The sequence below is a fragment of the Rhinolophus sinicus genome, linkage group LG05 (assembly GCF_036562045.2).
Source record: "Rhinolophus sinicus isolate RSC01 linkage group LG05, ASM3656204v1, whole genome shotgun sequence".
NCBI lineage: Eukaryota > Metazoa > Chordata > Mammalia > Chiroptera > Rhinolophidae > Rhinolophus > Rhinolophus sinicus.
In genome coordinates, this window is record NC_133755.1 from 161,330,659 (window position 1) to 161,353,902 (window position 23,244).

General features: G+C 39.3%; 1 protein-coding gene across 7 annotated transcripts in view; it reads right to left on the reverse strand.

Annotated features, from left to right (window-relative positions):
- REPS1 (RALBP1 associated Eps domain containing 1) overlaps positions 1 to 22,986 on the reverse strand; it is a 78,560-nt gene extending 55,574 nt beyond the window's left edge. For 4 of the 7 annotated variants that reach the window (XM_019732766.2, XM_019732769.2, XM_074333637.1 and 1 more), the window contains exon 1: positions 22,228 to 22,985. In XM_019732766.2, the coding sequence (XP_019588325.1) occupies positions 22,228 to 22,380 (153 nt within the window). In that variant the 5' untranslated portion in view covers positions 22,381 to 22,985. Of the gene's footprint in view, positions 1 to 22,227 lie in introns of all 7 variants that reach the window. The other 3 variants (XM_074333638.1, XM_019732768.2, XM_019732765.2) reach the window with 2 other exon arrangements.
- Between the last annotated feature and the right edge of the window lie 258 nt (positions 22,987 to 23,244).

A 23,244-nucleotide genomic window follows, 5' to 3' on the forward strand; every position in this document is an offset into this window, starting at 1 on the left:
TCATCCCTTGCTCTATCAGCAGTCTTTCCTACGGCTGCCCTTCTGCCTTGCATACCATGGCTTAGAAAGAGAACCCTTTATTCTTGTTTTAAAACTGTGTAAGACAAGAATAAATCATTCTTTAATAATCGTAATTCTCCAACAAGCAACATACACGTATCATTGCTTACTTCCGGGTATACAAATATGGTTAGTGGTGGTGGGTGGGGGATAACATTTATTAACATACACAGTGCTAAGCACAGCACTAAATACTCAAGGTGTTCCCATCAAATCCTTAAAAATAATGGGGCACAATTGGTATCATTATCATTTTATAGAGGAAGAAAAGAGAATCAGACTGGCCAAGTAACGCAACAAAGTACACAGCTATAATTCAAATTTACGCCTTTATTCTTCCAAAGACATGCTGTACACTGTCCTTTTCCCAGGATAATGTCAGCTTCCTCCAGGCCAAGTATCCTCAAAAAAATCCTAAAGCATGTCATACTCCAGAGTGCCTAGTCCATGTTGACAAAAATGCTTTAGGAAGGCTCTTGAATCCTATGCTCAGAATGTGAGGAAACAGGGAATGCTAACAACAGTAAAGGTGTATGGAAGTTATTTCATATATTAGTTAAGAAAAGATCAAAGTAACGGAGATGTCAAATTATGTGTCTGAGCTTGAATCCATGAGCTAAATCACAGATATAAGAAAAAAATAAATGAGGGATATATTGAAAATATACATAATATTGAGAATCACCCCCGTAAGCTGTCAAAATTCTCTCCAAAAGGAACTTTTATAAGTTTAACATAATATGTATAGCTCTTCCCTTTATAGTCATTATCAGGTTAAAAACGAGGCAACTCCACTACATTCTTTTTTATTAACATCCTTCAGTTTAAGGGCTGGGTCAGTGGACATGCTGACTCCATTTTTTTTCACGGCTTAAAATCCGGGGCAGTTTGGTCTACGTGTGTATATGTACAACTGGCTAGCCAATCAGTAAATGTTTATTGTTCCACTGACCTGTTAAACTAGTCCCTACACCTCTGTGACTCACTAGCTTACTAACACTTGTGAGGGACAGAAATTAGAAGAAAGTAGGGAGTAATTATACTGAGTACCTATTACGTACTAGAAAGGCTATTTGTTATCCCACTTAATGCTCACGACAATCCTCTAAAGTCTGCTACCTTATACCCAGTTTGTAGGAAAGGAAACTGAGGTTAACAAGTGGCAGAGCCAGGATTCAAAGTCAAGTTAGTCTGAGTCCAAAGCCTCTCTGTTCCCATCTGCTTCCAGAGAACAGCTAAACAGAACGCTTAATGATCACTGCATGCTCCTGGAGCAGTACTTCTGAAATGTATTGCAAGCATTACCAGTCAAGTTCAAAGTTCTGTACTCGAATAAGTTGAAATATATTATAGCCCCCCTTGGAGACTTCACGATGCATTGTTAGCCCATAAGAGGCACTAAAAAATCCTACAGTCTAGAAAGGATCCTACAGTCTAGATGGTTTAGTATCTATTAAAATGCTTCAGAACTAGTGGTCAGATCAGATGCTCTGGATAACGACACATTTTGGGAATCAACGTTTAGACCCTAGAGTAGTGATTCTCAAACTCTTTGGTCTCAGGGTCCTTTATTAATGCTTAAAAACATTGAGGACTTCCCCAAAGCTTTTGTTTTTATGGGTTATATTTACTGATAGATATTTACTATATTAGAATTTAAACTGGGAAAAATTTTAAAATAGCTATGAATTCATTTAAAAACAATAATCCTGTTACATGTAACATAAAATTTTATAAAACTGTTTTCCAAAATTAAAAAAAAATCAAGTGAGAAGAGTATTTTGTATATATGCAAATTTTCTTAATGTCCAGCTTAGGAGAAGGTTCTCATAATTGCTTCTTTTTGATTTATTGAACTATGTTGCTTTGTTTAAAGTAAAGAGGACACTCACTTCACACAGATATATGTTGGAAAACTGCAGACTATTGATGTAGTCTTTTCAGCTAGTTCTGATATTATTATTTTGTGATGCTACAACAAAACTCAACAAGTGATAGCTGCATAACGTTAGCAGCAGTGCGGACGGTGAGTCACATTAACATCCACTGGTGTATGTGGTGCGCTGCCCCCTGCACTGGGCATCTGTAAACTACTGGCTCACTGAGTTATGCAGAGCTTTCAAATGTTAACACATTTTATTTATGAAATATTTAAAAATCACATTGCTAATATCACCACTGATCTCATCAGAAAAGTCATTATATATTGGGAAGCCGTCAAGCCCATGGTTGCAGATAAGTTTTCCAAAATCCTAATTTTGCCGAAAGTTTGAATTACATTATTAGTAACAAAATAACAGTTATTTTCCTTTAAGACACAGGCACACGCTCTTCAGTTTTCAGGAAACCATCTTCCCAATATCCAAGCAAGCTATTCCTTAAAGAAAAATGATGTTTCATGAGAAAATTATTAACGGATAGTATAGCTCACGACTCTAACAATACAATAAGTACTTTTCCTCCAGACAATGATCACACTTCAGAATGCAGAAGTACTTTATGCATACTTCCCACATCATCACACAAAATACTAAAAAGACATATGCTCAAGGGTTAACACTTAATCATTTTTTTTCACTACACATAGAACATTCTTAAATGAAACTGGCTTCTTTACTGCACAGCAATAAAGAATACTAGTACAGTTCGGTGACACAACATTGATTTGTGCTAAGGAACCAGTAGTTTTACCACTATTTTTGCACTATCAATGCAAATGTCAACACAGCAAAATAAAAAAATTTAAAAAAGGAGGCAAATAACATCTTACTATTATTATAAAAACAATTTTGACCTCACAGACCAGAGGTCTGTAGACCAAACTTTGAGAACTGCTATTCTAGAGCACACTCTCTTTTTCTACAGTGAATATAATAGAGTACAGTGATAGCAGACCCTCTTGCTTTGATGCCACTGCTCTATGCTCCCTGCCCTAGAGCAAACACTGAAAACAACAATGCTTACAGGTACAGCAAGTAACACAAATGAGTGAAACTGGCTAGGTGGGGGAACACCGTGAACTATGCACAGCAGTATGAAGGAGCAGCTGCTATGGAATACCTGCTAGTGATGCCATCTTCAGATTTTTCTAAAGCTGAAACCTGGCATTTTTTATGCTATGTTTTCAGTTTTAAATGCTACTATGGACTCACAATAACTTTTAAAAAATATACAGACCAACTAAAACACTTAGACCACCTATCTGTACATTCTGTCCCGGAGGGTATTCTATAATTAATACTAGAAAAATGGCAATAAAATAGTAAATGGTAAAAACTGCAATAATGTCCCTTCACATCCTCTAGCAAGCAGGGTAGGAAAAGGGAGACGAAGTTTCATGAAAGATAATCACATATACAGGCATTATTGCATATTAACCTGTCCTACTTCTATTATGGTTCTAGAGTGTTTCAGCTGTATACGATTCTGGATGCCCAGAAAAAGTTACCCTCAGTCCATCAATGAATCATTTTATAATGGCTTTATATAAGATCTTGTCTGGCAAAGTGACTCAAGGTACTGAGACAACTGAAGAGTAACCAAGGAAATTAAAAAAAAAAAAAGCAGTATTTCATCCTTGACTGGTGTGTCAGGTGGACTCCTTACCACACACATTCCCACAGTACAGGTAATACAAGAATTCTAAAACACCTCTTCCTCTTGTCCTTCAAAAAGTCAAGACGGCTCCTGCTTCAAGGACGTGGCACTTGCTATATCCTCAAGTACTTGTGCGTTCTCCTCAGAGCTTTGCTTGGCTGGCTTCCTGTCGTTCAACTGTCCTGGTCTCAGAAACCTTCCTTGAGCACCGTACCGTTTACTTATTTATTGTCAACATCTCCCAAAAGAATGAGACTCCAGAGAACAAGGAAGACGTCTTGAATTCCCAGCACCTAGAACAACCTGATGCACCGTAACAATACGTCTGTTGGCTGGATGAATGAGTGAATACTTTTGAATCACTTTACTGCAGTCTCTTTCCACTCTTATACAAAGACTACCAAATTAATAATCTTGAAGTATAGCTCCAAATAATGTTTATTATATTTAAAAAAACAAACTTCTAAGTCTAGCACTCAAGACTCTGCATAGCATACCACCAAACCTCCTTCCCTGTCTTATTCTGGCCAATCCAGACTGGCCTCCCCTGTCTCCACACTTTTGCTTTACTCTCTCATCAGGTGACTCTCTAACCTGTGTCTGCCTATTAAAATCACACCCTTCCTTCACAACCTACCATAAGAGCCTCCCCCTTCCTGTAACATTTTCTACCCTTCATACCCATAAGCAGACGACCTTTTCTTTCTGTGTAGTACTCCAGCGTCTACCATTGGAGTTATGTGAGTCATCAGTGTAACTATGGTAACCACACCACACACTCCCTATATCCCGTCCCTCCACTAAGCTCCTTGGGGACAGAGACTAAGACTTAGGCATCCTGGACTCCCCTGCAAGACCTAGCACTGTACTTTGAACAAGACAGGCACTTAGTGCTGAAAAGAATTGAGCCCCCGCCCATGGTGCCCACACACTGCTGGTTTACCAAATTTATTCTGTTAGATAGCTTTCATTTGAATGAAATCGTTCTTACTTGGAACGATCATTTTTACCATTTCTTTAAAAATTAAATATTTTCTAATAATAAATCCTGTTCACTTTGTCCAAGGTAGTTTAGATTACATACGATCCACGCACACTTGCACACCACGCTCATCCTATCAGTACATTGCAGCAAGGAGAAAAGGTCAAGGAAAAAAGTCAATGGCAAATAAGATGGGGGGGGGGGGATACATCAAAGCCCAGTCATTCCAACATGACTTCATTTTCTTTCAAACACTGTTGTCAATACAAAGTATGTTTAGCTTGTTTACAAGCTATGTGGACACATCAATCTCTGGCATTTTCCTTTGCTATAAAAACAATTTAAATACTTAGCACAGTCCAACAAACAAGGTCATTCATATCCATTTCTACACTCACCAAACGTGTTTGCATTCCTAAGTGACTTTAGCTATCTATCACTTTAGTGACCAACTTCACTGCCAATCTCTTTACTAAACTCAGGTCTAAAGTGAAACACAGTATTACCAACCCTTTCAAGATACTAAGGAGTTGTACTAAAGCAAATATCTCAACTCACTTTTACTACATTACTTTCTTTTCCAAAACCTTTAATGCTTATTATTTCTTCACACAACTCAAATGACATCTGACTTCAAGTATGCAGTTCAAGACCACATTGCTTCTTTGCTTTCTCCTGCTATGATGTGGTCGTAGCACTTAACATATATAAATGGGCCTTCTCTTGGTTCTTTTCTTCCTTTCAGTCATGCCCTCCTGTATAACCTTCATTTCACATTCAGACCACTATCCTATCTCAGTTAAGGATGTGTTCTCCAAGTCTTTCCCCAACAGTATCCTTAGGTAAAATAAGAAATTGTATACATTGTTGACAAATGGCACACATTAATTTACAGACCACTTCAAAAATAAAAAATGTATAAAATCTGTCATAACTACTATAGCTAAGTAACAATATCAGACTCTTCTTGAGCCCTTATTATATATCAGGCATTAAAATATTATGTAAATATTAGATAAGCATATCCTTTCTACACTACAAGTATTTGTAAGAGGTATATTTTTCAATACAAAAAAACCCAAAAACCCTACAAGTGTCTCCTATAAAACTTTTCAGCAGACAAAGTTCAAATATGTTATACATATTCTTCTCCCCCTACTAATATTATCAAAGAAATTTATCAATGAACACACTATAACAATACAGATTACTGCCACAGAACCTAGAAGCTTCATAATATTTAGAAGGCAGATTTTATTATACCTGGTAAAGAAAGGAACCATAAGGAATGTGTTGAATTAAATAATCAAAATAAAAGAGGATCAAGGTAGACTTTAAAATTTTTAACTTTATGAAGTCCTTGACTTGAATTTCTGGATCGTACAGTTAATTAAAGAGATTCCTCTTAGCAACATCTAACTCGTAATTTTTGAACATAAATTTTACTTGCTTTGGGCAATATAAACTCCTGTTGACAGTCTACTATGATAAGAGTAGTACATACAAACCAATAAATATTTTACTGCTTATAATCAGTACCACAGTCATTAGTTATCTAAACAAATAAAACACTTCTGATAGCGACAAAATGATATGAAAAATGACATGACTGCTATAACATTTTATTGGTAGTTTAATTCATGTCTCAAATTCCCAAGTAAAATAATTTTTTGTATTATCTACATAGACAAAAAAAAACAACACTTTTAAAAAAGACTGAAATACAGATGGAAGGTAAGGAGAAAAACAACAAAAAATGCCAAAATGGTTTGAAAAATACCACAAACTTAAAATATCTAAAACTTAAGCTTAAAATAGTAGTATTTGCCTTTAGAAAATATTCGAACATAGGGATAGTCTAGTAAAATAAATCTGGCCAGTAAACGATACTTAGGGTGACCATAAAATTTACATCCAACCTGGGACATTTGCAACAGTGACAGGAGCGTTATTTATAAGTATGCCTGGACAAGGGGATAAGGTGGGATTGTCTCAAGCAAATCCAGACTTATAACTTCCCTTCTAAAACACCGTTCAAAATAAACGATCCCATTTAACCAATAAGATGCATAAGGTAACATGAAAAAGCCACATTTACAACCTGTTCCCTTACAATATGCCATATTAAATATTAATTTTTGATTAAGGAGTACTATTTTTCAGGAACCAATTCATAGTAATCAAACCCAGTTTCTTCCTTGGAGACCTCACTGACTATTTTAGAGCCACAGAAACTTCTACTTAATCAAAAACTTTTTTTAAAAATAATAAAAGTTAAACATTTAAACACTGTGGGCCAAACATCATTCTAAGGACTCTCTATATAAATTAACTCAGTCTTCACAGCAAGAATTATCCTTCCTGAAAGACAAGGACTTTTATCCCAATTTACAGGTGAGAAAACAAAAGCACAGAGAAGTAACCCACCCATGGTCAAAGCAAGGGGGAAGGCTGAGGATTCCAGAATGTGTTCTGACCTAGTGCACTATGTCACCACTACTGTTCCTTCAGGGGGAGGACGGAGACCCCACGATTTTCCTAAAAGCACAGACCAGACCAGAGCTCTGAAGTGTCTACAGTCAGTGAGTAGAATCAGAACGAACAGGTTTAAGCACCGGTGATAAAACTTCTGGTATATCTTCTTTACCAGTGGTCAGGCAGCAGCAAACACAGGCCTGGGAAATTTCTATTATTTGTGATAAAGAGAAACCCATGTATTCCACTGTTACTGTGATAATGCTCTAATCTACACTACAGGTGGCTGCAGGTTGTTATAGGGTGAAAATGACAACAATGACAACAGCTAACATCAATGGCGTACACACATCCTGTCAAGTAACGTGGAACTGTTCCCAGCTCAGTAACATATTAACTAATATGATCGCCCTAACAACCCTAAGTGCTAGGTAACTGTCTTCTAAATGAGAAAACCGACACACTGGTCAACTTGCTCAAGGGCACACAGCAAGTAAGAGTCTGGATTGAAACCCATGCTCTTAACAACTATTTTATTTAATAAGGGATCATATTTTCCCAGAGGTAAACTCATATGATAAGTTGTATTATAAAGGAGTTCCACTGTTATATCATGAAACAAGAGTTGTTTTCGGTGGGTAGGCCACAGAATCAAGTTTTGATAACTGCTTGCCATGTGAATATAAGTTAAGTCATATACCTCAAGTTTCCTAAACAAAATGAAAGGGCTGGATTCTATCTCTAAGAATCTTTTCTAAAGCAAATATTATTTCTCTGAATGTAAATTTCATGTTAAGTCTATTACATATTATATGTAATTATAACACAAACTACCCTCTGAAAACTTTTTGTGCCAAAGTATCAGACATAGGTTATTAGTGTGTGGCCCCTTTAAAAAATGACATATGTATTTAAATATGATTTGTTAAAATGAACAAAAATATAAGAAGTTCACTGTGCTGGGGATTTAAGTGGGAATAATTAACTCATTTGCTAAACCTTGTCCTGTAAACCTAGCTACAAAGGAACAATATTTGGTGTGAAATTCAAGTATTGGTACTTTTAGTCTGTATTTTATATTTTTTATATTAAATACTTGATAAGGAAAACTTTCTGGACTCTAGTTTTCATTATGTCTTAGGGTCAATTTTCCCCTCTGTGGGAACAGTACCAATTTAATTATTCAAGAAAAACGGAAATATAATTTGGCTTGCCATATTTATTTTATAACTAACATGTTAGAAACATAACCCACAGAATAAAACCAGGTGTTTCTTACAAAACAGATAAAAATTTTAAAGAACAAAACTAGTGGTAAATATAACCATGCAACTAATATGAACCTACGATATTACTTTAAAGAAATGCTGTTAAATTATATATACGTAAATGTCAAATGTTCCATAGTATTTCACTCAATTAGAAAATGCTGTAATGTACAGACGTTCACAGTAATTCACCATTGCGCCGCTCAGTCCTCTGGGGCTTATTAATCTTCCTCTGAGTGTCTTTAATTGCACGCTGCAATAATTTTAGGGGGCAGGTAGCTCGGAGTAGTTTTGTAGATCTCCTTATCCTCCCTTGCAGGTTAACCATGGTCCCAGTACAATGATGCTTTACACTCAGTAGGTGCTTTAAGGAACACACAAAATTACCACAGAAGACCCTCCGTCCCCAACTCAGGATGATAAGAAGAAAAGCCTCATCCTTTCTAAGGAAATAATAATAGTGATAGCTAACAGCTATACAGCACTACTCCAGGCAGCAGGCACCATTCCAGGTGTTTCATGAAATAATTTAGTCCTCAAAGCAATCCTACTAGGCCAGTGTTGAAATATCCCAATATGCAGGTGAAAATACTAATGCCCACAGGAACTAAGGCCCGGACCAGTGAAGTACCTACTTGAGAATAAGAAATCCTGGAATTAAACTGCATCTTTAAAATTCTATCAAAGATTTTCAGTGGACTAAATAAGGAAATAAACAATAAATAAAATAACAAATTGATGATGAAAAAGCTACCATCTATCAAATGGTATACTAGCATTTAAGACAATCCTCAAACAACTCTCAAAAGTAAGCACTGTTACATTGACTTTACAAATCAAAATAGTGAGGCAGAGAAAAAGTTCTTGTGCAAGGTCATAGATTAGAACTTGTGCTACTATGTTCTTAATAATTCTTCTTTAGATCAAGAATTTTTAAAAAGTTAACAAATTTATTTTAAAAAGAACTTGTATCACTTGAAGTAAACAGAAAATAAAAATAACAAATTGAAAGAAAACAAAACTGTTATTTAATTTCAGCCAATGCCACTGTCTGCAAAATATGCTCATGCCTATACCAAGGCCTACCTATTCTTTAGTAAAACAGCAACCTGGGTTGGAAAGGTGTTAAAAACGTAAAAGCACCAAACTGAAACTTGCTCCTTACTCAGATCTGAAAACCAATTGAAAACGGAATAGCTATCATGTGCTTTCACATCTCGTTGGGCACATATCCACACTTTGGGAACCAAATCACAAGGCGGCTCCACTGACTCCCGTTAACTCGAGTGGGCAGCCATGGCGGCATCTTTCTTGTACTCACAAGATTTTCGAGAATGCTCTAATACAAAAAGGAGGCAGAGCTGTTATGATAATTAACACTGCATGGGACGCTTCATCAAAATGTTCTCAAGAACTCAGTGTTCAAAGCACGTAGAGGGGCCCCGCTAGGCACACAAAGTTCTCGCACACATCCCGTTCTCAAAGAACTTCTAAATAGTTGTAAACATAACATACAACTGAAAAAGATAAGCCATGATATAAGTCTGTAATCTTAGCACATCAAAATGGTTGGTGTCTTGATTGAACACTAATTTTGCCATCATATGGAGCTAGATTTGAATCACTCATGTCACGCGTCTGCAGCCTCTGGAGTCCCAGGATTCTCAGCAGTGAAATGGAAATAATACCTACACCTATATTTAAAATAAACATATATGAAATTGCTCAATGCCTACCCCATAATATGTACTGTATAATTAGTACTTGTTACTGTAAGAATTAAAGAGAGGCTACTATGGGTTGGAAATATTTATGGGTGAGTTGAAGCCTGATCTGGACCTTTAAAAAATGGACAGGTTTTTGGTAAGTCAAAACAAGATGGGCATAGACTGTGTGTGTGTGTGTGGGGGGGGGAGGCGGGGGGCAGGGGGGCAGCACCAACAAGTCAAAGCAGAGATTGTAGTGGTGGCTAGGTAGTAAACTGGACAAAGCTAGATGGTGGGCTCTAGATGCCAGTTTTATCTTTACTGAGCATTTCTCAAGAGTGTCACATAATTTTTTAAAAAATTCATTTGCCAGTTCTTCAGCAATTACAGAAAAGCTAGTGAAGACTTAAGAGGTTGCTGCAGTAGTTTAGTAGCAAGGTGGTCAAAGCTTGGATGAGAAATGCAAAGGGCAGAAAGAATGATTAGCTGAGACCTTCCAAAGAAAGGCAATCTGAAGGACTTCATAGGCTGGATATAAAGAAAGGAGGAATCAAAGCTGACTCCGAACAAGAGAAAGACACAACGGGAAGACAGGGTGCTAAAGACATGTAATAACACAATTTTCCATCATGGTGAACAAAGATAATATCCAGCAAGCAGTAGTTCAGTGTCAATTGCAAGGAAGGTGGTAAAACAGAGTAAGACCTAGGAAAAGGTTACTGGATTTGCCGACTAGGATAAAAGTGAACTTTAACAATATCTTTGTTTAAAAGGTGAGGGTGGAGGTGGAGGAATAAAAAACTTAGATTACTAGGGCTTAGGGAGAGTAGGCAGCGTACAGGCAGTAGAGAAGAAATCTGGGTCTTGTTATTTGGCAGTAAAAGGAAGAAGAACACTCGGAAGGCAACACACGGGTGTGCAGGGTCAAATGAATAACACAGGAAGCAAAAGGGAACACTACGGCGAAAATAACCAGGATACAATACAATTAGTAATTATGACGATTCCCTTTTTGCCATGTTAGGAGCAAGTGAGAAACACTAAGTTTGGATTCGCTCCAGAATCGAGTCTTAGGCAGAACTGTGACTAGAAAAGCAAGATTTCTGTCTCTAGGGCTTCAACACTGTGGGTAGTTGATGGAAAACCTAACCTAAACTCACTTCCTCTGGCTCCTAAATCCTCTCTGAAGGCAGGCACAGAACACAGCTGGCGCTTGCACGTCACAGGTTTAACATCTGTCGTTCTTCCTATTGCTGTGCGATGGACATGGACCATGACAAGCCGTATAAGCTGTAATTCTGACGTGCAGCAAGTCTCAACGGCCTGTGCTGGGGAACGTGCCCTCCCCGTGTGGCAGATGTCATGACAATGTGCCCCTCATCTCCACATGGACTGATCTTTGCTTTCAGCCAGGTACACTGGAACCTGACAGAAGTTGTGCTTTATTACATTTTATAAAAGACTGTATACGCTACAATGCCAAGATATTCAGATTCTACCACAGTCTACTTCTTTAATTGCCCATAAAGTCCTAGTTTTGTTTCTTTTTAAACTTCTTACAGTCGCTGTTCTGTTAAAAAAAAAAAAAAAAAAAAAAAAAAAGGAATGGGGGGGAAAGGTTCTGCAAGCGAAGGAGGTGGAAGTGACCACGTTGGTCAGCAAAGCAGAGCATTTTGCACTCTTTGTTCCTGTGCTCACAGCCTCCTCTTCTCATGCCCAGAATGCAGATTGCGGCGGGCACAGAGCGCCCAGTGTTAGCAGCGGCACAGCCCAGGCGGCAAGCTACCCCACCCTCACTGTTACTTCCCTGGGTGAGGAGCCCAGCACGGCCTGCATTCGTGATCCCAATCACGTCTGTGAAGGCACAGCATCAGCAGGGCTGAGCAAGTGGCGGGCCCTAAAAAGTTGGCTGTTTTCTGAACATCTACTCTGTGCTTTTGCTGCTCTAGACACCATGAGGTCATGACAGAAAAAAAAAACAAAAACCTAAATTTTATTCAGTTTGTTTACAATATTCTTGTGATGTAAATACACTGGAAAAGCAGTTAAACAATGACATAAATGAACAAAAAGCAAAACACATACAAAAGGATGGGCAAATGAAAGTCTCAGAGTGAAGGGGAGGTTGTTCAAGTTAGGTTCCCAGAGCTTACAAAAGCTAAGTCACATTTTGAAAATGGGGGAGGATGGAAGCCTGGAAGTTGTGGGAGGGCAACGCCAATGAAGAACATGAGGAAAAGTAACTGAGAAACAGAAAACAGATTTTCTGGGTTGGAACACAAGTCCATGTTAGGAGAATAATCAGAAAAGAGGTCTGTGAGACGTGCGGTGAGTGGGTAGATAACTTTTAAGGCTGGGGAGGCGTCACTACGTAGATTTGATATGCTCTCCCTGTTGTCACACATTTTAAGAGAATGCTATGCTTTCCCTCCAAAAGGGTCAACTAAATTAAATGAGTAACTGTTGACCTGTTTCTTTATTTAAATTACTTGTCTACCACTATTTGTTCATTGTCAAGTTCAAGAATTAGAAATTATACTTCTGAAGGGCAGAGAAACTCATGTGAGTTTACTACTAAAGTGAACCACGGTATCTTTTAAAAAATTAAGAGAACAGCCTTGAGGCACAGGACCTTAAAGAAAAGTTACTAATATGCATGCTCACTATGTCTGACTGCAGTGACCCACGCAACTTCAACAGCATTAGCTAACATACAGTCTAATTGAAAGATATACACAATCTGGTCTCAGAAGTTCCAATATTGTTCAAAAAGGCTCCTTCACTGGCATTTGGAATGTTTAAAGTGGTTAGGATAAAATGAAGCAGTTAGGCTAGGCGTCATCAATGCACTAATGAGAAGTGAAGCCCTGACGTGCAAATTAACTAGTCTAATATGTTTTAGGTGCCAATCATGAACAGAGTGGTATGAGGGAAACAAAGATAAGCTAACAGTTGACTTCAAGTTGCTGGCTATCTATTAAGGAAAACATACACATGAACAGGAGGCTAAAAGTGTAAGCTGTATACAAGTGCAAACATATAGAACAGTATGGGAAGATTACAGGAGGGTTATTTGATGATTAGGGAAAAGTTCAAGGAAGAAGTAGGATGTCATAGTTTTTGAATTATTATTTCAAATACCTTTCTAATTCCATGAAAGACAGTACAACCTTATATAGTTCTTAATGATTCATGATTATTTATTTAGATAATATACCTGGGATGAAAATTATGAAGGAAAACAAAAGACTATAAAAATGAGTTAGTTTGCGAATTCTGAATACAGAAAAGAAACTTATCATGAGAGCAACCACACAATCTGTACACTTTTGTTTCTGGCTTTTGTCACTTATGTTTGTGACATTCATCTTTCTGATAGCATTTATCAGTAATTATTCCTTTTTATTACAGAACAGTATTCCATTGTATAGATATACCATGTTTGGTTTATCCACTCACCATTTGATGGACATTTGGACTGCTTTTTAATTTCTGACTACTATGAATAATGCTGCTAACAGACATTTACACTGCTTTGTGTACACGTTTTCAATTCTGTTGGGTTGCTTCCTAAGAGTGGAATTGCTGGTTCACATGCTAAGCATATGGTTAACTTTTTAAGAAACAGCCAAACTATTTCCAAAAATGGCTGTAACACTATTCACATTTCCAAGAGCAGTGTGTAAGGATTCTAGTTCCTCCACAATACCAACCAACACTGTCAGTCTTTTTAATTACAGCCATTCGAGTGAGTGTATGACAGCACAGCACTGTGGTTTCATCTGCACTTCCTTAATGACAAATCACATTGAACATCTTTTCACATGCTTATTGGCCATTCATATTATCTTCTTTGGTGAAATACCTAATAAAGTGGCCAATTTTTTAATTAAATTTTTTCTTTATAATTGAGTTATAAGATTTCTTTAAATAGTCTAAATTAAAGACCTTTACCACATTTTTAACGTGCAGCTTTTTCTGCTAGTCTGTGGCTTATCTTTTTACTTTCTTAAGTATCCTCTGAAGAGTACAAGTTTTTAAAATTTTTAATGGAATCCAATTCATCAGTTTTTTTCTCTTATGATTCATGCTTTTGGTGTTATATCTAAGAATTCTGCCTAACATAGGTCACAAAGAGTTTCCTTACGTTATCTAAAATTTTTATAGTTTTAGATTTGATAATTAAGGTTGTGATACACTTTCAGATAATTTTTATGTATGGTGTGAAATATATACAGTATGTCTAAGTCCATTTTCTTAAATATTCAGGTATCTAATTGTCTCAGCACCTTTTGTTGAAAGGATTATCCTTTCCCCACTGACCTGTCCTGGCACTTTTTTCAAAACCTAAGTGATCACAAATGTAGGAGTTCATTTCTGGATTCTCAGTTCTATCCCATTGATCTACATGCTTATCCATAGGCTAATGACATGTTCCTGATTAGATTACGGTTAAAATTAAAAACTAGGTAGGATAAGTCTCCTATTTTTTCTTTTCTTTCTTTTTTTTGCTATTCTAGGTCCTTTGCATTTCCTTATAAATTTCAGGATCAGCTTGACAATTTCTACAAAAAAGTCGACTGGGATTTTGATAGGGATTTTGTTGAATCTGTAGATCAATTTGGGGAGAACTGCCATTTAAGAGTATTCAATCTTGCAATCTTTGAAACAGACTGTTTCTCCATTTATTTAAATCTTTAATTTCAGCAATGTTTTGTAGTATAAACATTTTGGTGTGCCTTTTGTTAAATTTGTTCCTAAATACTTTATTCATTTTGATGCCACTGTGAATATTTTTTTTCTTACTTTCATATTGATTGTTTCTCACTACTAAACTGTTAATCTTGCCTCAGTTTGTAGAAAAACTAGAAGCCATTAGGCTAGAACAACCCCACCAAATCTAATACCTACTTGCCTCTCTATTTATGTTCTTCCTTTTTCCCTCCTTTTAAAATTAAGGATGGCCCATTTCCTATCAAAGAACTGCTCCTCTGTACAGTGAGGGTCGGGACCTTGTTTTCTGGAGGACTTGTCTCCTCTTCTATCTTCCTTCCCTTTCTAATCCTTCCCAAAATCATGCGGCAGTATTTCTTATACTCAAAAAACAAAGACTTCTTTATATCCTCATATACCTCTAGCTTCTAACCCATATCTGTTTCCTTTCACAGGCAAACTTCTTTAAAAAGCCAGCTATATACCCTCTTTCTAGTTCACGTATCCAAGTCACTTAAATTTTTACCAGTCCATGAAACTGGTTCATCATATTTACTGATGACCTCTAGGTTGCCAAATCCAGTGGCCATATTTCTGCCCATATCTTTTCAACCTCTCAGCCAAACTCAATACAGTTAACTAGCCTTTTCTAGAAACAGTTGCATTACTTAGCATCCATGTCATGAGCCAATATACATTCCAATTTCCCTATAACCATTCTGGCCGTCTTTCTTAGCGTCCTTCTCAGAGGATTCCAATTTATACAATTTAGAAATGTGCAGCATTCCTCAGGGTTCTATTTCTAGCCAAACCTTCCTTACTCTCCATAGCCTTTACCTCAGAGATTTTATCTATTTTCATGACTTGAAATACCATTAACACACTGACAATCTTCATAATTGACATCTCCACACCAAACATCTCTGAGTTCCTCAAGACTCATTGATCCTCTCTGATAGAGGTCTATTTGACAAGCTCACAGGCTTCTGAGAATGTAAGATTGACAAAAGGAAATTCCTGAATTCACCATTACCCCTCTACCTAAACAAAAACAAAAAAACTTAAAAAACCCATTCCTCTCCCAGCCACCCAATAATGGCAACCTCCAGCAACATCCCCGAGTTCTTCCCTCCCCGTTATGTGCCACATCCAATCCATTACCATGTCCTATTTCTACCACCTAAAAATATCTCAAATATGTCCACTCCTTTCCATGACCACTGCCACCTCACTAACGTAAGCCACTGTCTCCTACCTGAACTACTACACACCCACTGGCCAATCTGTTTCTGCTTGCCCCGGTATTCTCTTCTCTATATGGCAAGGTAATCTTTAAAAAATATAATTCAGATGCTGCTGAACAAAAACTTGTCGTACTTTAAAGTCCAAACTCCTTAGCACTGTGTACAAGGCCCTGCAATACGTGGTCCCTGTCATTCCCCCCTCCCGCTCAGAAGGCCCCAGCCTTTTATTTCCTCCAACACATTAAGCTCTTCGCAGCGTTAGTCCCTTCCCTGCTGTTCCCTCTGTGAAACATCTCATTCTCTCTCCCTCACCCTCTGCCCATGTCGCCTCAAACAGGCCTGCCCTTACACCTAAGTAGGTCCCCCCTATAAGTCTCCCATGACTCTCTAGTAACTGCACACAGTTCTTTCCCTTTTTTACATTAGCACAAGTTATAATCCAGGAAGGCAAGGAAAATTTCTGATTTTTCACCACTGCATATACACCCCAAGTATAAATAGTAACCATGAAGAAGTTTTTATTGAAAATATACAAAACTGATTTAAAGAAAGACATATGTTTATTCAGCATTTCACAGGTCTGCCTGCGCTTCCTTAAAACTTTCTTAACATAGAGGTCGGAGGGATGAGCTCGACTAGGTTGGGGGAAGGCCGGCGACCTCAAATTATATGCAAAACTGTTTGTAACTATGTCTTCTAAGCAGATGTCCAGTATGTGTGCCAGACTCTCAAAGGAATCCACAACCCAAGAGGTTAGGAGGAGATACACAATCTAATAAATTCTGGATTCATCATTTAACAAGACAGACTGAAATTCAACATGTAGTCAATTCTTGAAACAAACCGAAGAGATGTAGAATTTTTTTTAAAAGTCTAAGTCCTATAATTCATCAAATCCTAATGAAATTGGATATGTGGAATGCACTTAAATATTTCTGAACCAGACTTCTTACCGTTGTTTCACCAAAAATAAGACCTAGCCAGACAATCAGCTCTAATGTGTCTTTTGGAGCTAAAAATTAATATAAGACCCGGTCTTATTTTACTGTAAGACCGGGTCTTATATAATATAATATAAATATAACATAATATAATACCAGGTCTTATATTAATTTTTGCTCCAAAAGACGCATTAGAGCTGACTGGTCGTCTAGGTCTTATTTTCAGGGAAACATGGTATGGCACTACAGAAAGTCATTAAGTGTTTCTTCTTTCACAAACGGTTATGTTTTTCAACTGTGTATAGGAAAATGTCTAATTAAGGCAAGAGCACTTTCAGTTTCTTATAATTATTTTAGTGATTCAGAAAATACAAATGAAAAAAAAATCACTCCAGAATAACAAACCTGACATTTATTTGTATTAAGTTTATAACTTTCAATGCATAAATGAGACTCTGCTTCCCTATTTTAATGCTATTACTAATGAATACTTCTTATAATTGAACAAATTTTGAGAAAGACACAATGGTTTATATTTCACTGTTGTCACTCCTCTCTCATTAATGTGTTCTTCAAATATTCTACCAAGATATCAGGAGACAGAATATCAACTCAAATGATCTAAAAGATTTTGTCTAGCCTCATTATAACCTTTAATAAAAGAACAGTACTAGAACATTTATCGAGCTATTATGCATTCAAAGTCTGTATGAAGTTTCAAAACATTTCCCAAAATAGAGGTGTTAAGTAAAAGCTAAGAAAAAATACTTATTAGTGTGGTAAATAGCATACGCTCCCTAATCTTTAAAAAATAAAATAAGTTACTCCTGGAAAAAATTATTTTTAAACGACTGAATATTTTCTTCCTCAACAGACAGCAAAATTCTTCACAATTAAATCCTAGGAGCCAGAATTTTCTCTCCCTAGTCCTACTTTCTGGAGTGGAGCACAATTCTATAAAGCTTTAGCTATTCACTTTGTCTATTGACATACTGTCTCTAAAAACAAACCCTCAAACTCAAAACAGGTTTTAGTATGCTATTCCAAAACAAATGCAATGAACATAACTTAAAATGTTTGACAGTTGTAGTAATGTAAAATTACGTGTTTATGTGCCCATGATACCAACTACAAGAATCTTCCTATTTCTCTTAAGTGGCTGTGTTGCAAGACATCATCATACATAAAACGATTTACTATGTGAAGGAGAAAATCCATATATAACTCTAAACCAAGTAATTTAAAATATCTACTCTTCCTAAGAACTATAGGCAAAACAATCACATGAACTGTGAATCTAAGAAAGAGCTGACGGAGAAGAAAGAAAAAAAGAAATAAAAAACCAAAAGAACAATAAAAAGAAAAAACGAAAGAAAAAAGAGCTGAGAGAGGTGGCAAGGAAAAACGGTAAGGGATCATCACTAACAAGTTATTTAATTTCTCTGCCTATCAAGTTCCTATTTGATAATAATAATATCCATGTCACAGAGCTGTTGCAAGGATCAAACAAATTCTTGCATGAAAACTATTTGCCCAGTAAAAGGAACACAATAGGCACTCAATAAATGCCAGCCAGTTCCTTCTTCCTTCAGTTCTGACCATCCTTTGTTCTCCATACTCATTCCGAGATGACTAAGCCTTCTCACGACTTTTATTAACAAATGCTAAGTACTACCACATCAATCAAAGCCCCGATGTGTATATGCATGCCCACTGTATGAGAAACTGTCCATCCCGTCCCCAAGACACTGAGGTGAGGAAGGCAGAGGAAGAGACCCCAAACACCTGAACTTCACTGTAAGAACCAGCACTCAGGATGGACAAATCTCCACCTGTTTCCAACTATCTCCTGGAGATTTGCATTGCTATCCTAAAATGCCTGAAATCAAACTTATCATTATCTCTTTAAATACAAGGCCCTTTCCTAGCCCCTTTTCTAATTGTAAGTGGGGTCCAAGAGAGAATGATCCTTTCCCTATTCTTCTCTCACCTAAATACCACCAGGTAACCTAGGTCCACCAAGTCTACCTTCATAATCTCTATCTCTAGCCTCATTTTCTCACACGCTGCCACATTTTCTGTCTCGCTGCCACCATAGATTCCAGTTTAGGATTTCTCAATCTCAGCACTATTGCTATTTTGGGCCAGATAATTCTTTGCTGTGGCGGTTGTCCTGTGCATTGCAGGATGTTTCACAGCATCTCTTGCCTTTATCCACCAGATGCCAGAACAGTTTCGTTTCCTCAGTTATGGCAATCAAAATTGTCTTCAGACAGTGCCAAATGCCCTGTGGAGGACAAAATAATCACCCTCTCCATCCCCCCCCCCCACATTTGAGTATCATGGCTCAGTTCCTCACCACTTCATATATGCACTTAGAGAATCCCCAAATTTGTCTCGTTTCTTCCCTCTAACTCCTGTTCTACTGATCTCCTAAAGGCTTCCTAAAGCACTGCTTTTATGAGTCATTTCTTATATCTACAACTCTGTTACCTTCACAATTAGTTCAGAGCTCTCCACCCAGCCTTGATAATCTAGCCTCAATTAAACATTATCCCACAAATAACAAAGACCTGTTCATCCAGCCCCTCCTTTTCAATTCTACTGCCGGTCACCCTGTTTTGGATGCCCATTAGCTAGCACCCATTCCAGACCATTACGTGAGCCTCCTTCCCCAGCCTCTACTCTCTTCCTCCTTCAAGTCAAAAACTATCAATGAGTCTCCAGTTGCCTACTGAAATATGCAATCTTCCACCTGTTCTTCAGTCTTTCCTAATATGGTCTCTTTCCAACTCTATGTTCTATTATAGCGAAAACATACTCAATCTTCGGCAAAACTTGACTATCTGCTAGTTCTTGAAAAGGCTCCCACACTTTCCACCTTTGGTCTTGTTTTTTCTCTGCCTGAAAGTCCTCGTCACCCCACTGCCCTCCCTCCACACTAATTTAAAGTCCATCTGAATTAAGTCAAGAATTCTTTTCCGATCCTCCTCCTCCCTTGTAGTTCTCCTACAGCATTCACATTCTGCTTTGGCACACACAGGTATTCCTGTAGTTTACAAGGTCCCTGAGAGCTTCTTACTCCTTTTGATGCCCTGCAATACTCAGCCCAGTGCTAGATAGATAATGCAACATTACATGTGAGTTTCCCTAAATGTTTCCCACTTACGAAGCAACGGAAGGCTGTGTTTTCAGACAATCGCAAACTCCCTTAAAGGGAATTAGGGCCCCATTCCCCTTCTGTCTCACATTTTATACCTTAGGCCAAATTTGAAGTAAACTGCCTTCAAGATACCCAAAATGCTATTTAGTATATATTACTGTAAGAGTTCTGCTTCGGGGAGTTCCCACAGCTTTCAACTTGTAACTGAATCCTGAATATTTATGTTATTTAAGCTCTCTCTTTATACAAAAAGGCAATAGAAATTTATTTTTGAATGTTAATAAAAGAAAGCAAAACATGAAAATAACTTGGAAAGGATTAAACATATTTCAAACAAAGGTTAATTAATGCTAATTTGTCCATCCTAAATAATACATTTAAAGTCCTAAAGTCTTCGTGCATCATTAAAAAACGAAAGTCAGTTTATTTTCTCCACCTGACAGACATAAACCAAACTAGAACATGGGAGGCTTCTCCTTAATTTTATGTCCTAAATGACTTGAAGGTTGTATTTTGTTATTTCTATAAAAAGAGCGTGTTCTGACCAGACCAAAGTCATGTGAGGCGAGTATATAGTACCCCACAGGGCCACCACCATTCTTTAGCAGGGTCAGCAAACTACAGGCCCTGTTTTGTATGCCCCTGAGCTAAGAATGGTTTTTACATTTTTAAAGGGTTGTAAAAATAAAGAAGAATATGTAACAAGACTGTATGTGGACGGCAAAGACTGAAAACGTCACTGTTCAGCAGCATGAATTTGAGACTCCTAGTTGTTGGTATGTAAGACATCCAACTCCCCTCTCAAGATTGTGAAAAAGCAATGCAAAACATACAAGATTATGCAAAAAGACGGAACTCACTGAACCTGGTCGTAGTTACTGCACAGGTAACTTCTAAAACAGCGGCCTTTGTGGACATTTTTATACTTCACCGATTTTTTGTTAGAAAGAACTTGACTCTCATTCCATAGATGAGCACACTTAGGCTTGAAGAGTGAAAGTGCCTGGCCCAAAGTCACAGTGTTAGTTAACCACACACTGGGGTCAAAGACCCAGGCCTCAAAATTCCTGATTCAGTGCTCTCTGCAGTACCGCACATAATAATTATGCATCTGGCTTTAAGTTTTGGAGGTTTGGATCACGAGCTTCGATCATCATAAAGAGGAAAGCTTAAAACCTGCTTTGGTACGTATTTAGACAAACTCCTATCAGCAGCTATGCATCATTAAACAGAATAACATTAATGCTCACAACATACATTAGATAAGAAATTCTAGGAAACCTTCTATTTTAAAAACAGATGTGATAAAGTTTAAAACTTACTGAGCTTGCTCCTCTAGTGCTACAGATTGAGGCAAATGTGCACGTCTGACTTCCAGCTGTCCAATACTTATCTCCCATCCACGTTTCACTAAATGTTATCAAAACTGTAGTTTACATCAGCCACACGTTCTATAGTTAATCACAAGTTCTTTTCAGACATTGCGAATTACTAGCTAGAAGTTCAAATGTTTTAATCTCCCTAAGAATTTAGCTTCTTTAAAAAAACTGCTTGTTCATTACCTAAACCTATAAAACCCAATTAATCGCGTCTCTGGGTTAATTCAAGAATTAAAAAACATTTTACCTATACTGACAACTTTACTACTCTGCTGGATCCGAAGAGCTATGTATATAACAGGACTAGGAATCAAAGACATGTTAACAATCCAAGATTCTGAAGTTGCTCTTCCAGTGTTGAAAATTAGATTCTGAGGGGTAGCCGAGACATACAGGACTTAGTCTCTTCAGCGATAATAAACAGACCTCCGCCCCCACTGTATCAAGGCACGACTTTTGTCCTCTAAGAGCGACCCCCTCCCCCTCGGCCGCGGCGCCAGTACGGGCCGCCCGGGCACCTGCGGCCCCAGCCGAACGCGGTGGAGCCGGGGCAAACCTGCCCACCGCCGGCCCTTCTGGAAACGGCGCCCACTCCCACCCTCCGGAGGCGGGCGGCTGGAGGCCCGAGCGACCGGGAAAAGACCTCCCGGTGGCCGGCAGACCCCCGGACGCAGCGGGAGGCGAGGGCGGCGGCGTTACCTGCAGGACCACATCGTTGGGCAGCTGCGCGGCCCGGAACAGCTCCAGAACCCGCCCGTTGGCCGCCACCTTCTTGGTGCTCTCGATGTCGCAGTAAGAGAAGAGATCCGAGTAGTATTTCTGCTCCGCATCGCTCAGCGTTAAGCCTTCCATCTTCCCCGCCGGCTCACGGCCGCCTCGCCCCGCATGCAACACCCGCGGCCCGGCCCCACACGACAGCGGGGGCTGCACGCGGCCCGGCTTTCTTCTCGCCCCCCGAAGCGGCCGGGAGCCCCAGCCCCGGCCTCACGCGCGCGGGGAGCGCCGGAGCAACAGGGCCCGGAGGTCGCGAGGAGGGGGCCGGGCTGGGCTCGGCGCGCCGCCGCTGGCGAGGCCCCGCGCAGTCCCCGGCTCGGCGCGGCGCGCGGCTCCGGCTCGGCGGCCGCGGGGAGGGCGCGGGGAAGGAGGCGGGGGCCGCGGCGGGGCGAGGCACGGGTGGACTCTGCCACCGCCCCCGCCGCGGGTTCGAGTCTTCCCGGCTCCCCGCCGCTTCCCCCTAGACTTTCCGCCTCAGCGTCCCCTTCCGTTCACGCCCCCGGAGCGGCAGCACTTCCCGGAAAGTTGTGGGGCTTCGAGTCTAAAGTTTCGGGGGCTCTGGGCTGAGCGCGGCCGCCGCTCCGCCTCCCTCCGCCGCCATTTACTGCGCCCGGCCCGGCCCCCGACGCTCCCGCAGCAATACTGACAGCGGCGGCCGCGCTCCAGACCCGGATGTGAGGCCGGGAGGAGAGAGCGCGAGAGGGAGAGAGAAACACCCACCGGGCTGGCTCGACCGCTCCCGGGAGAGGGGGGGCCGCAGCGCCCCCTTGTGGTCGGAGCCCCGCGGCGGCTGGCTGACCCGCCGGCAGCGCGGGGCTGCCAGACCTGGGACCCCCCCAGAAGCCTGGAGCAGGGGGGACCCGCGTACAGCTCATTAAGACCAGGAGAACTTAGAGATACAGGTCGCAGGGTACATGCTTTCGAAGCTTCTGGCACTTAGCG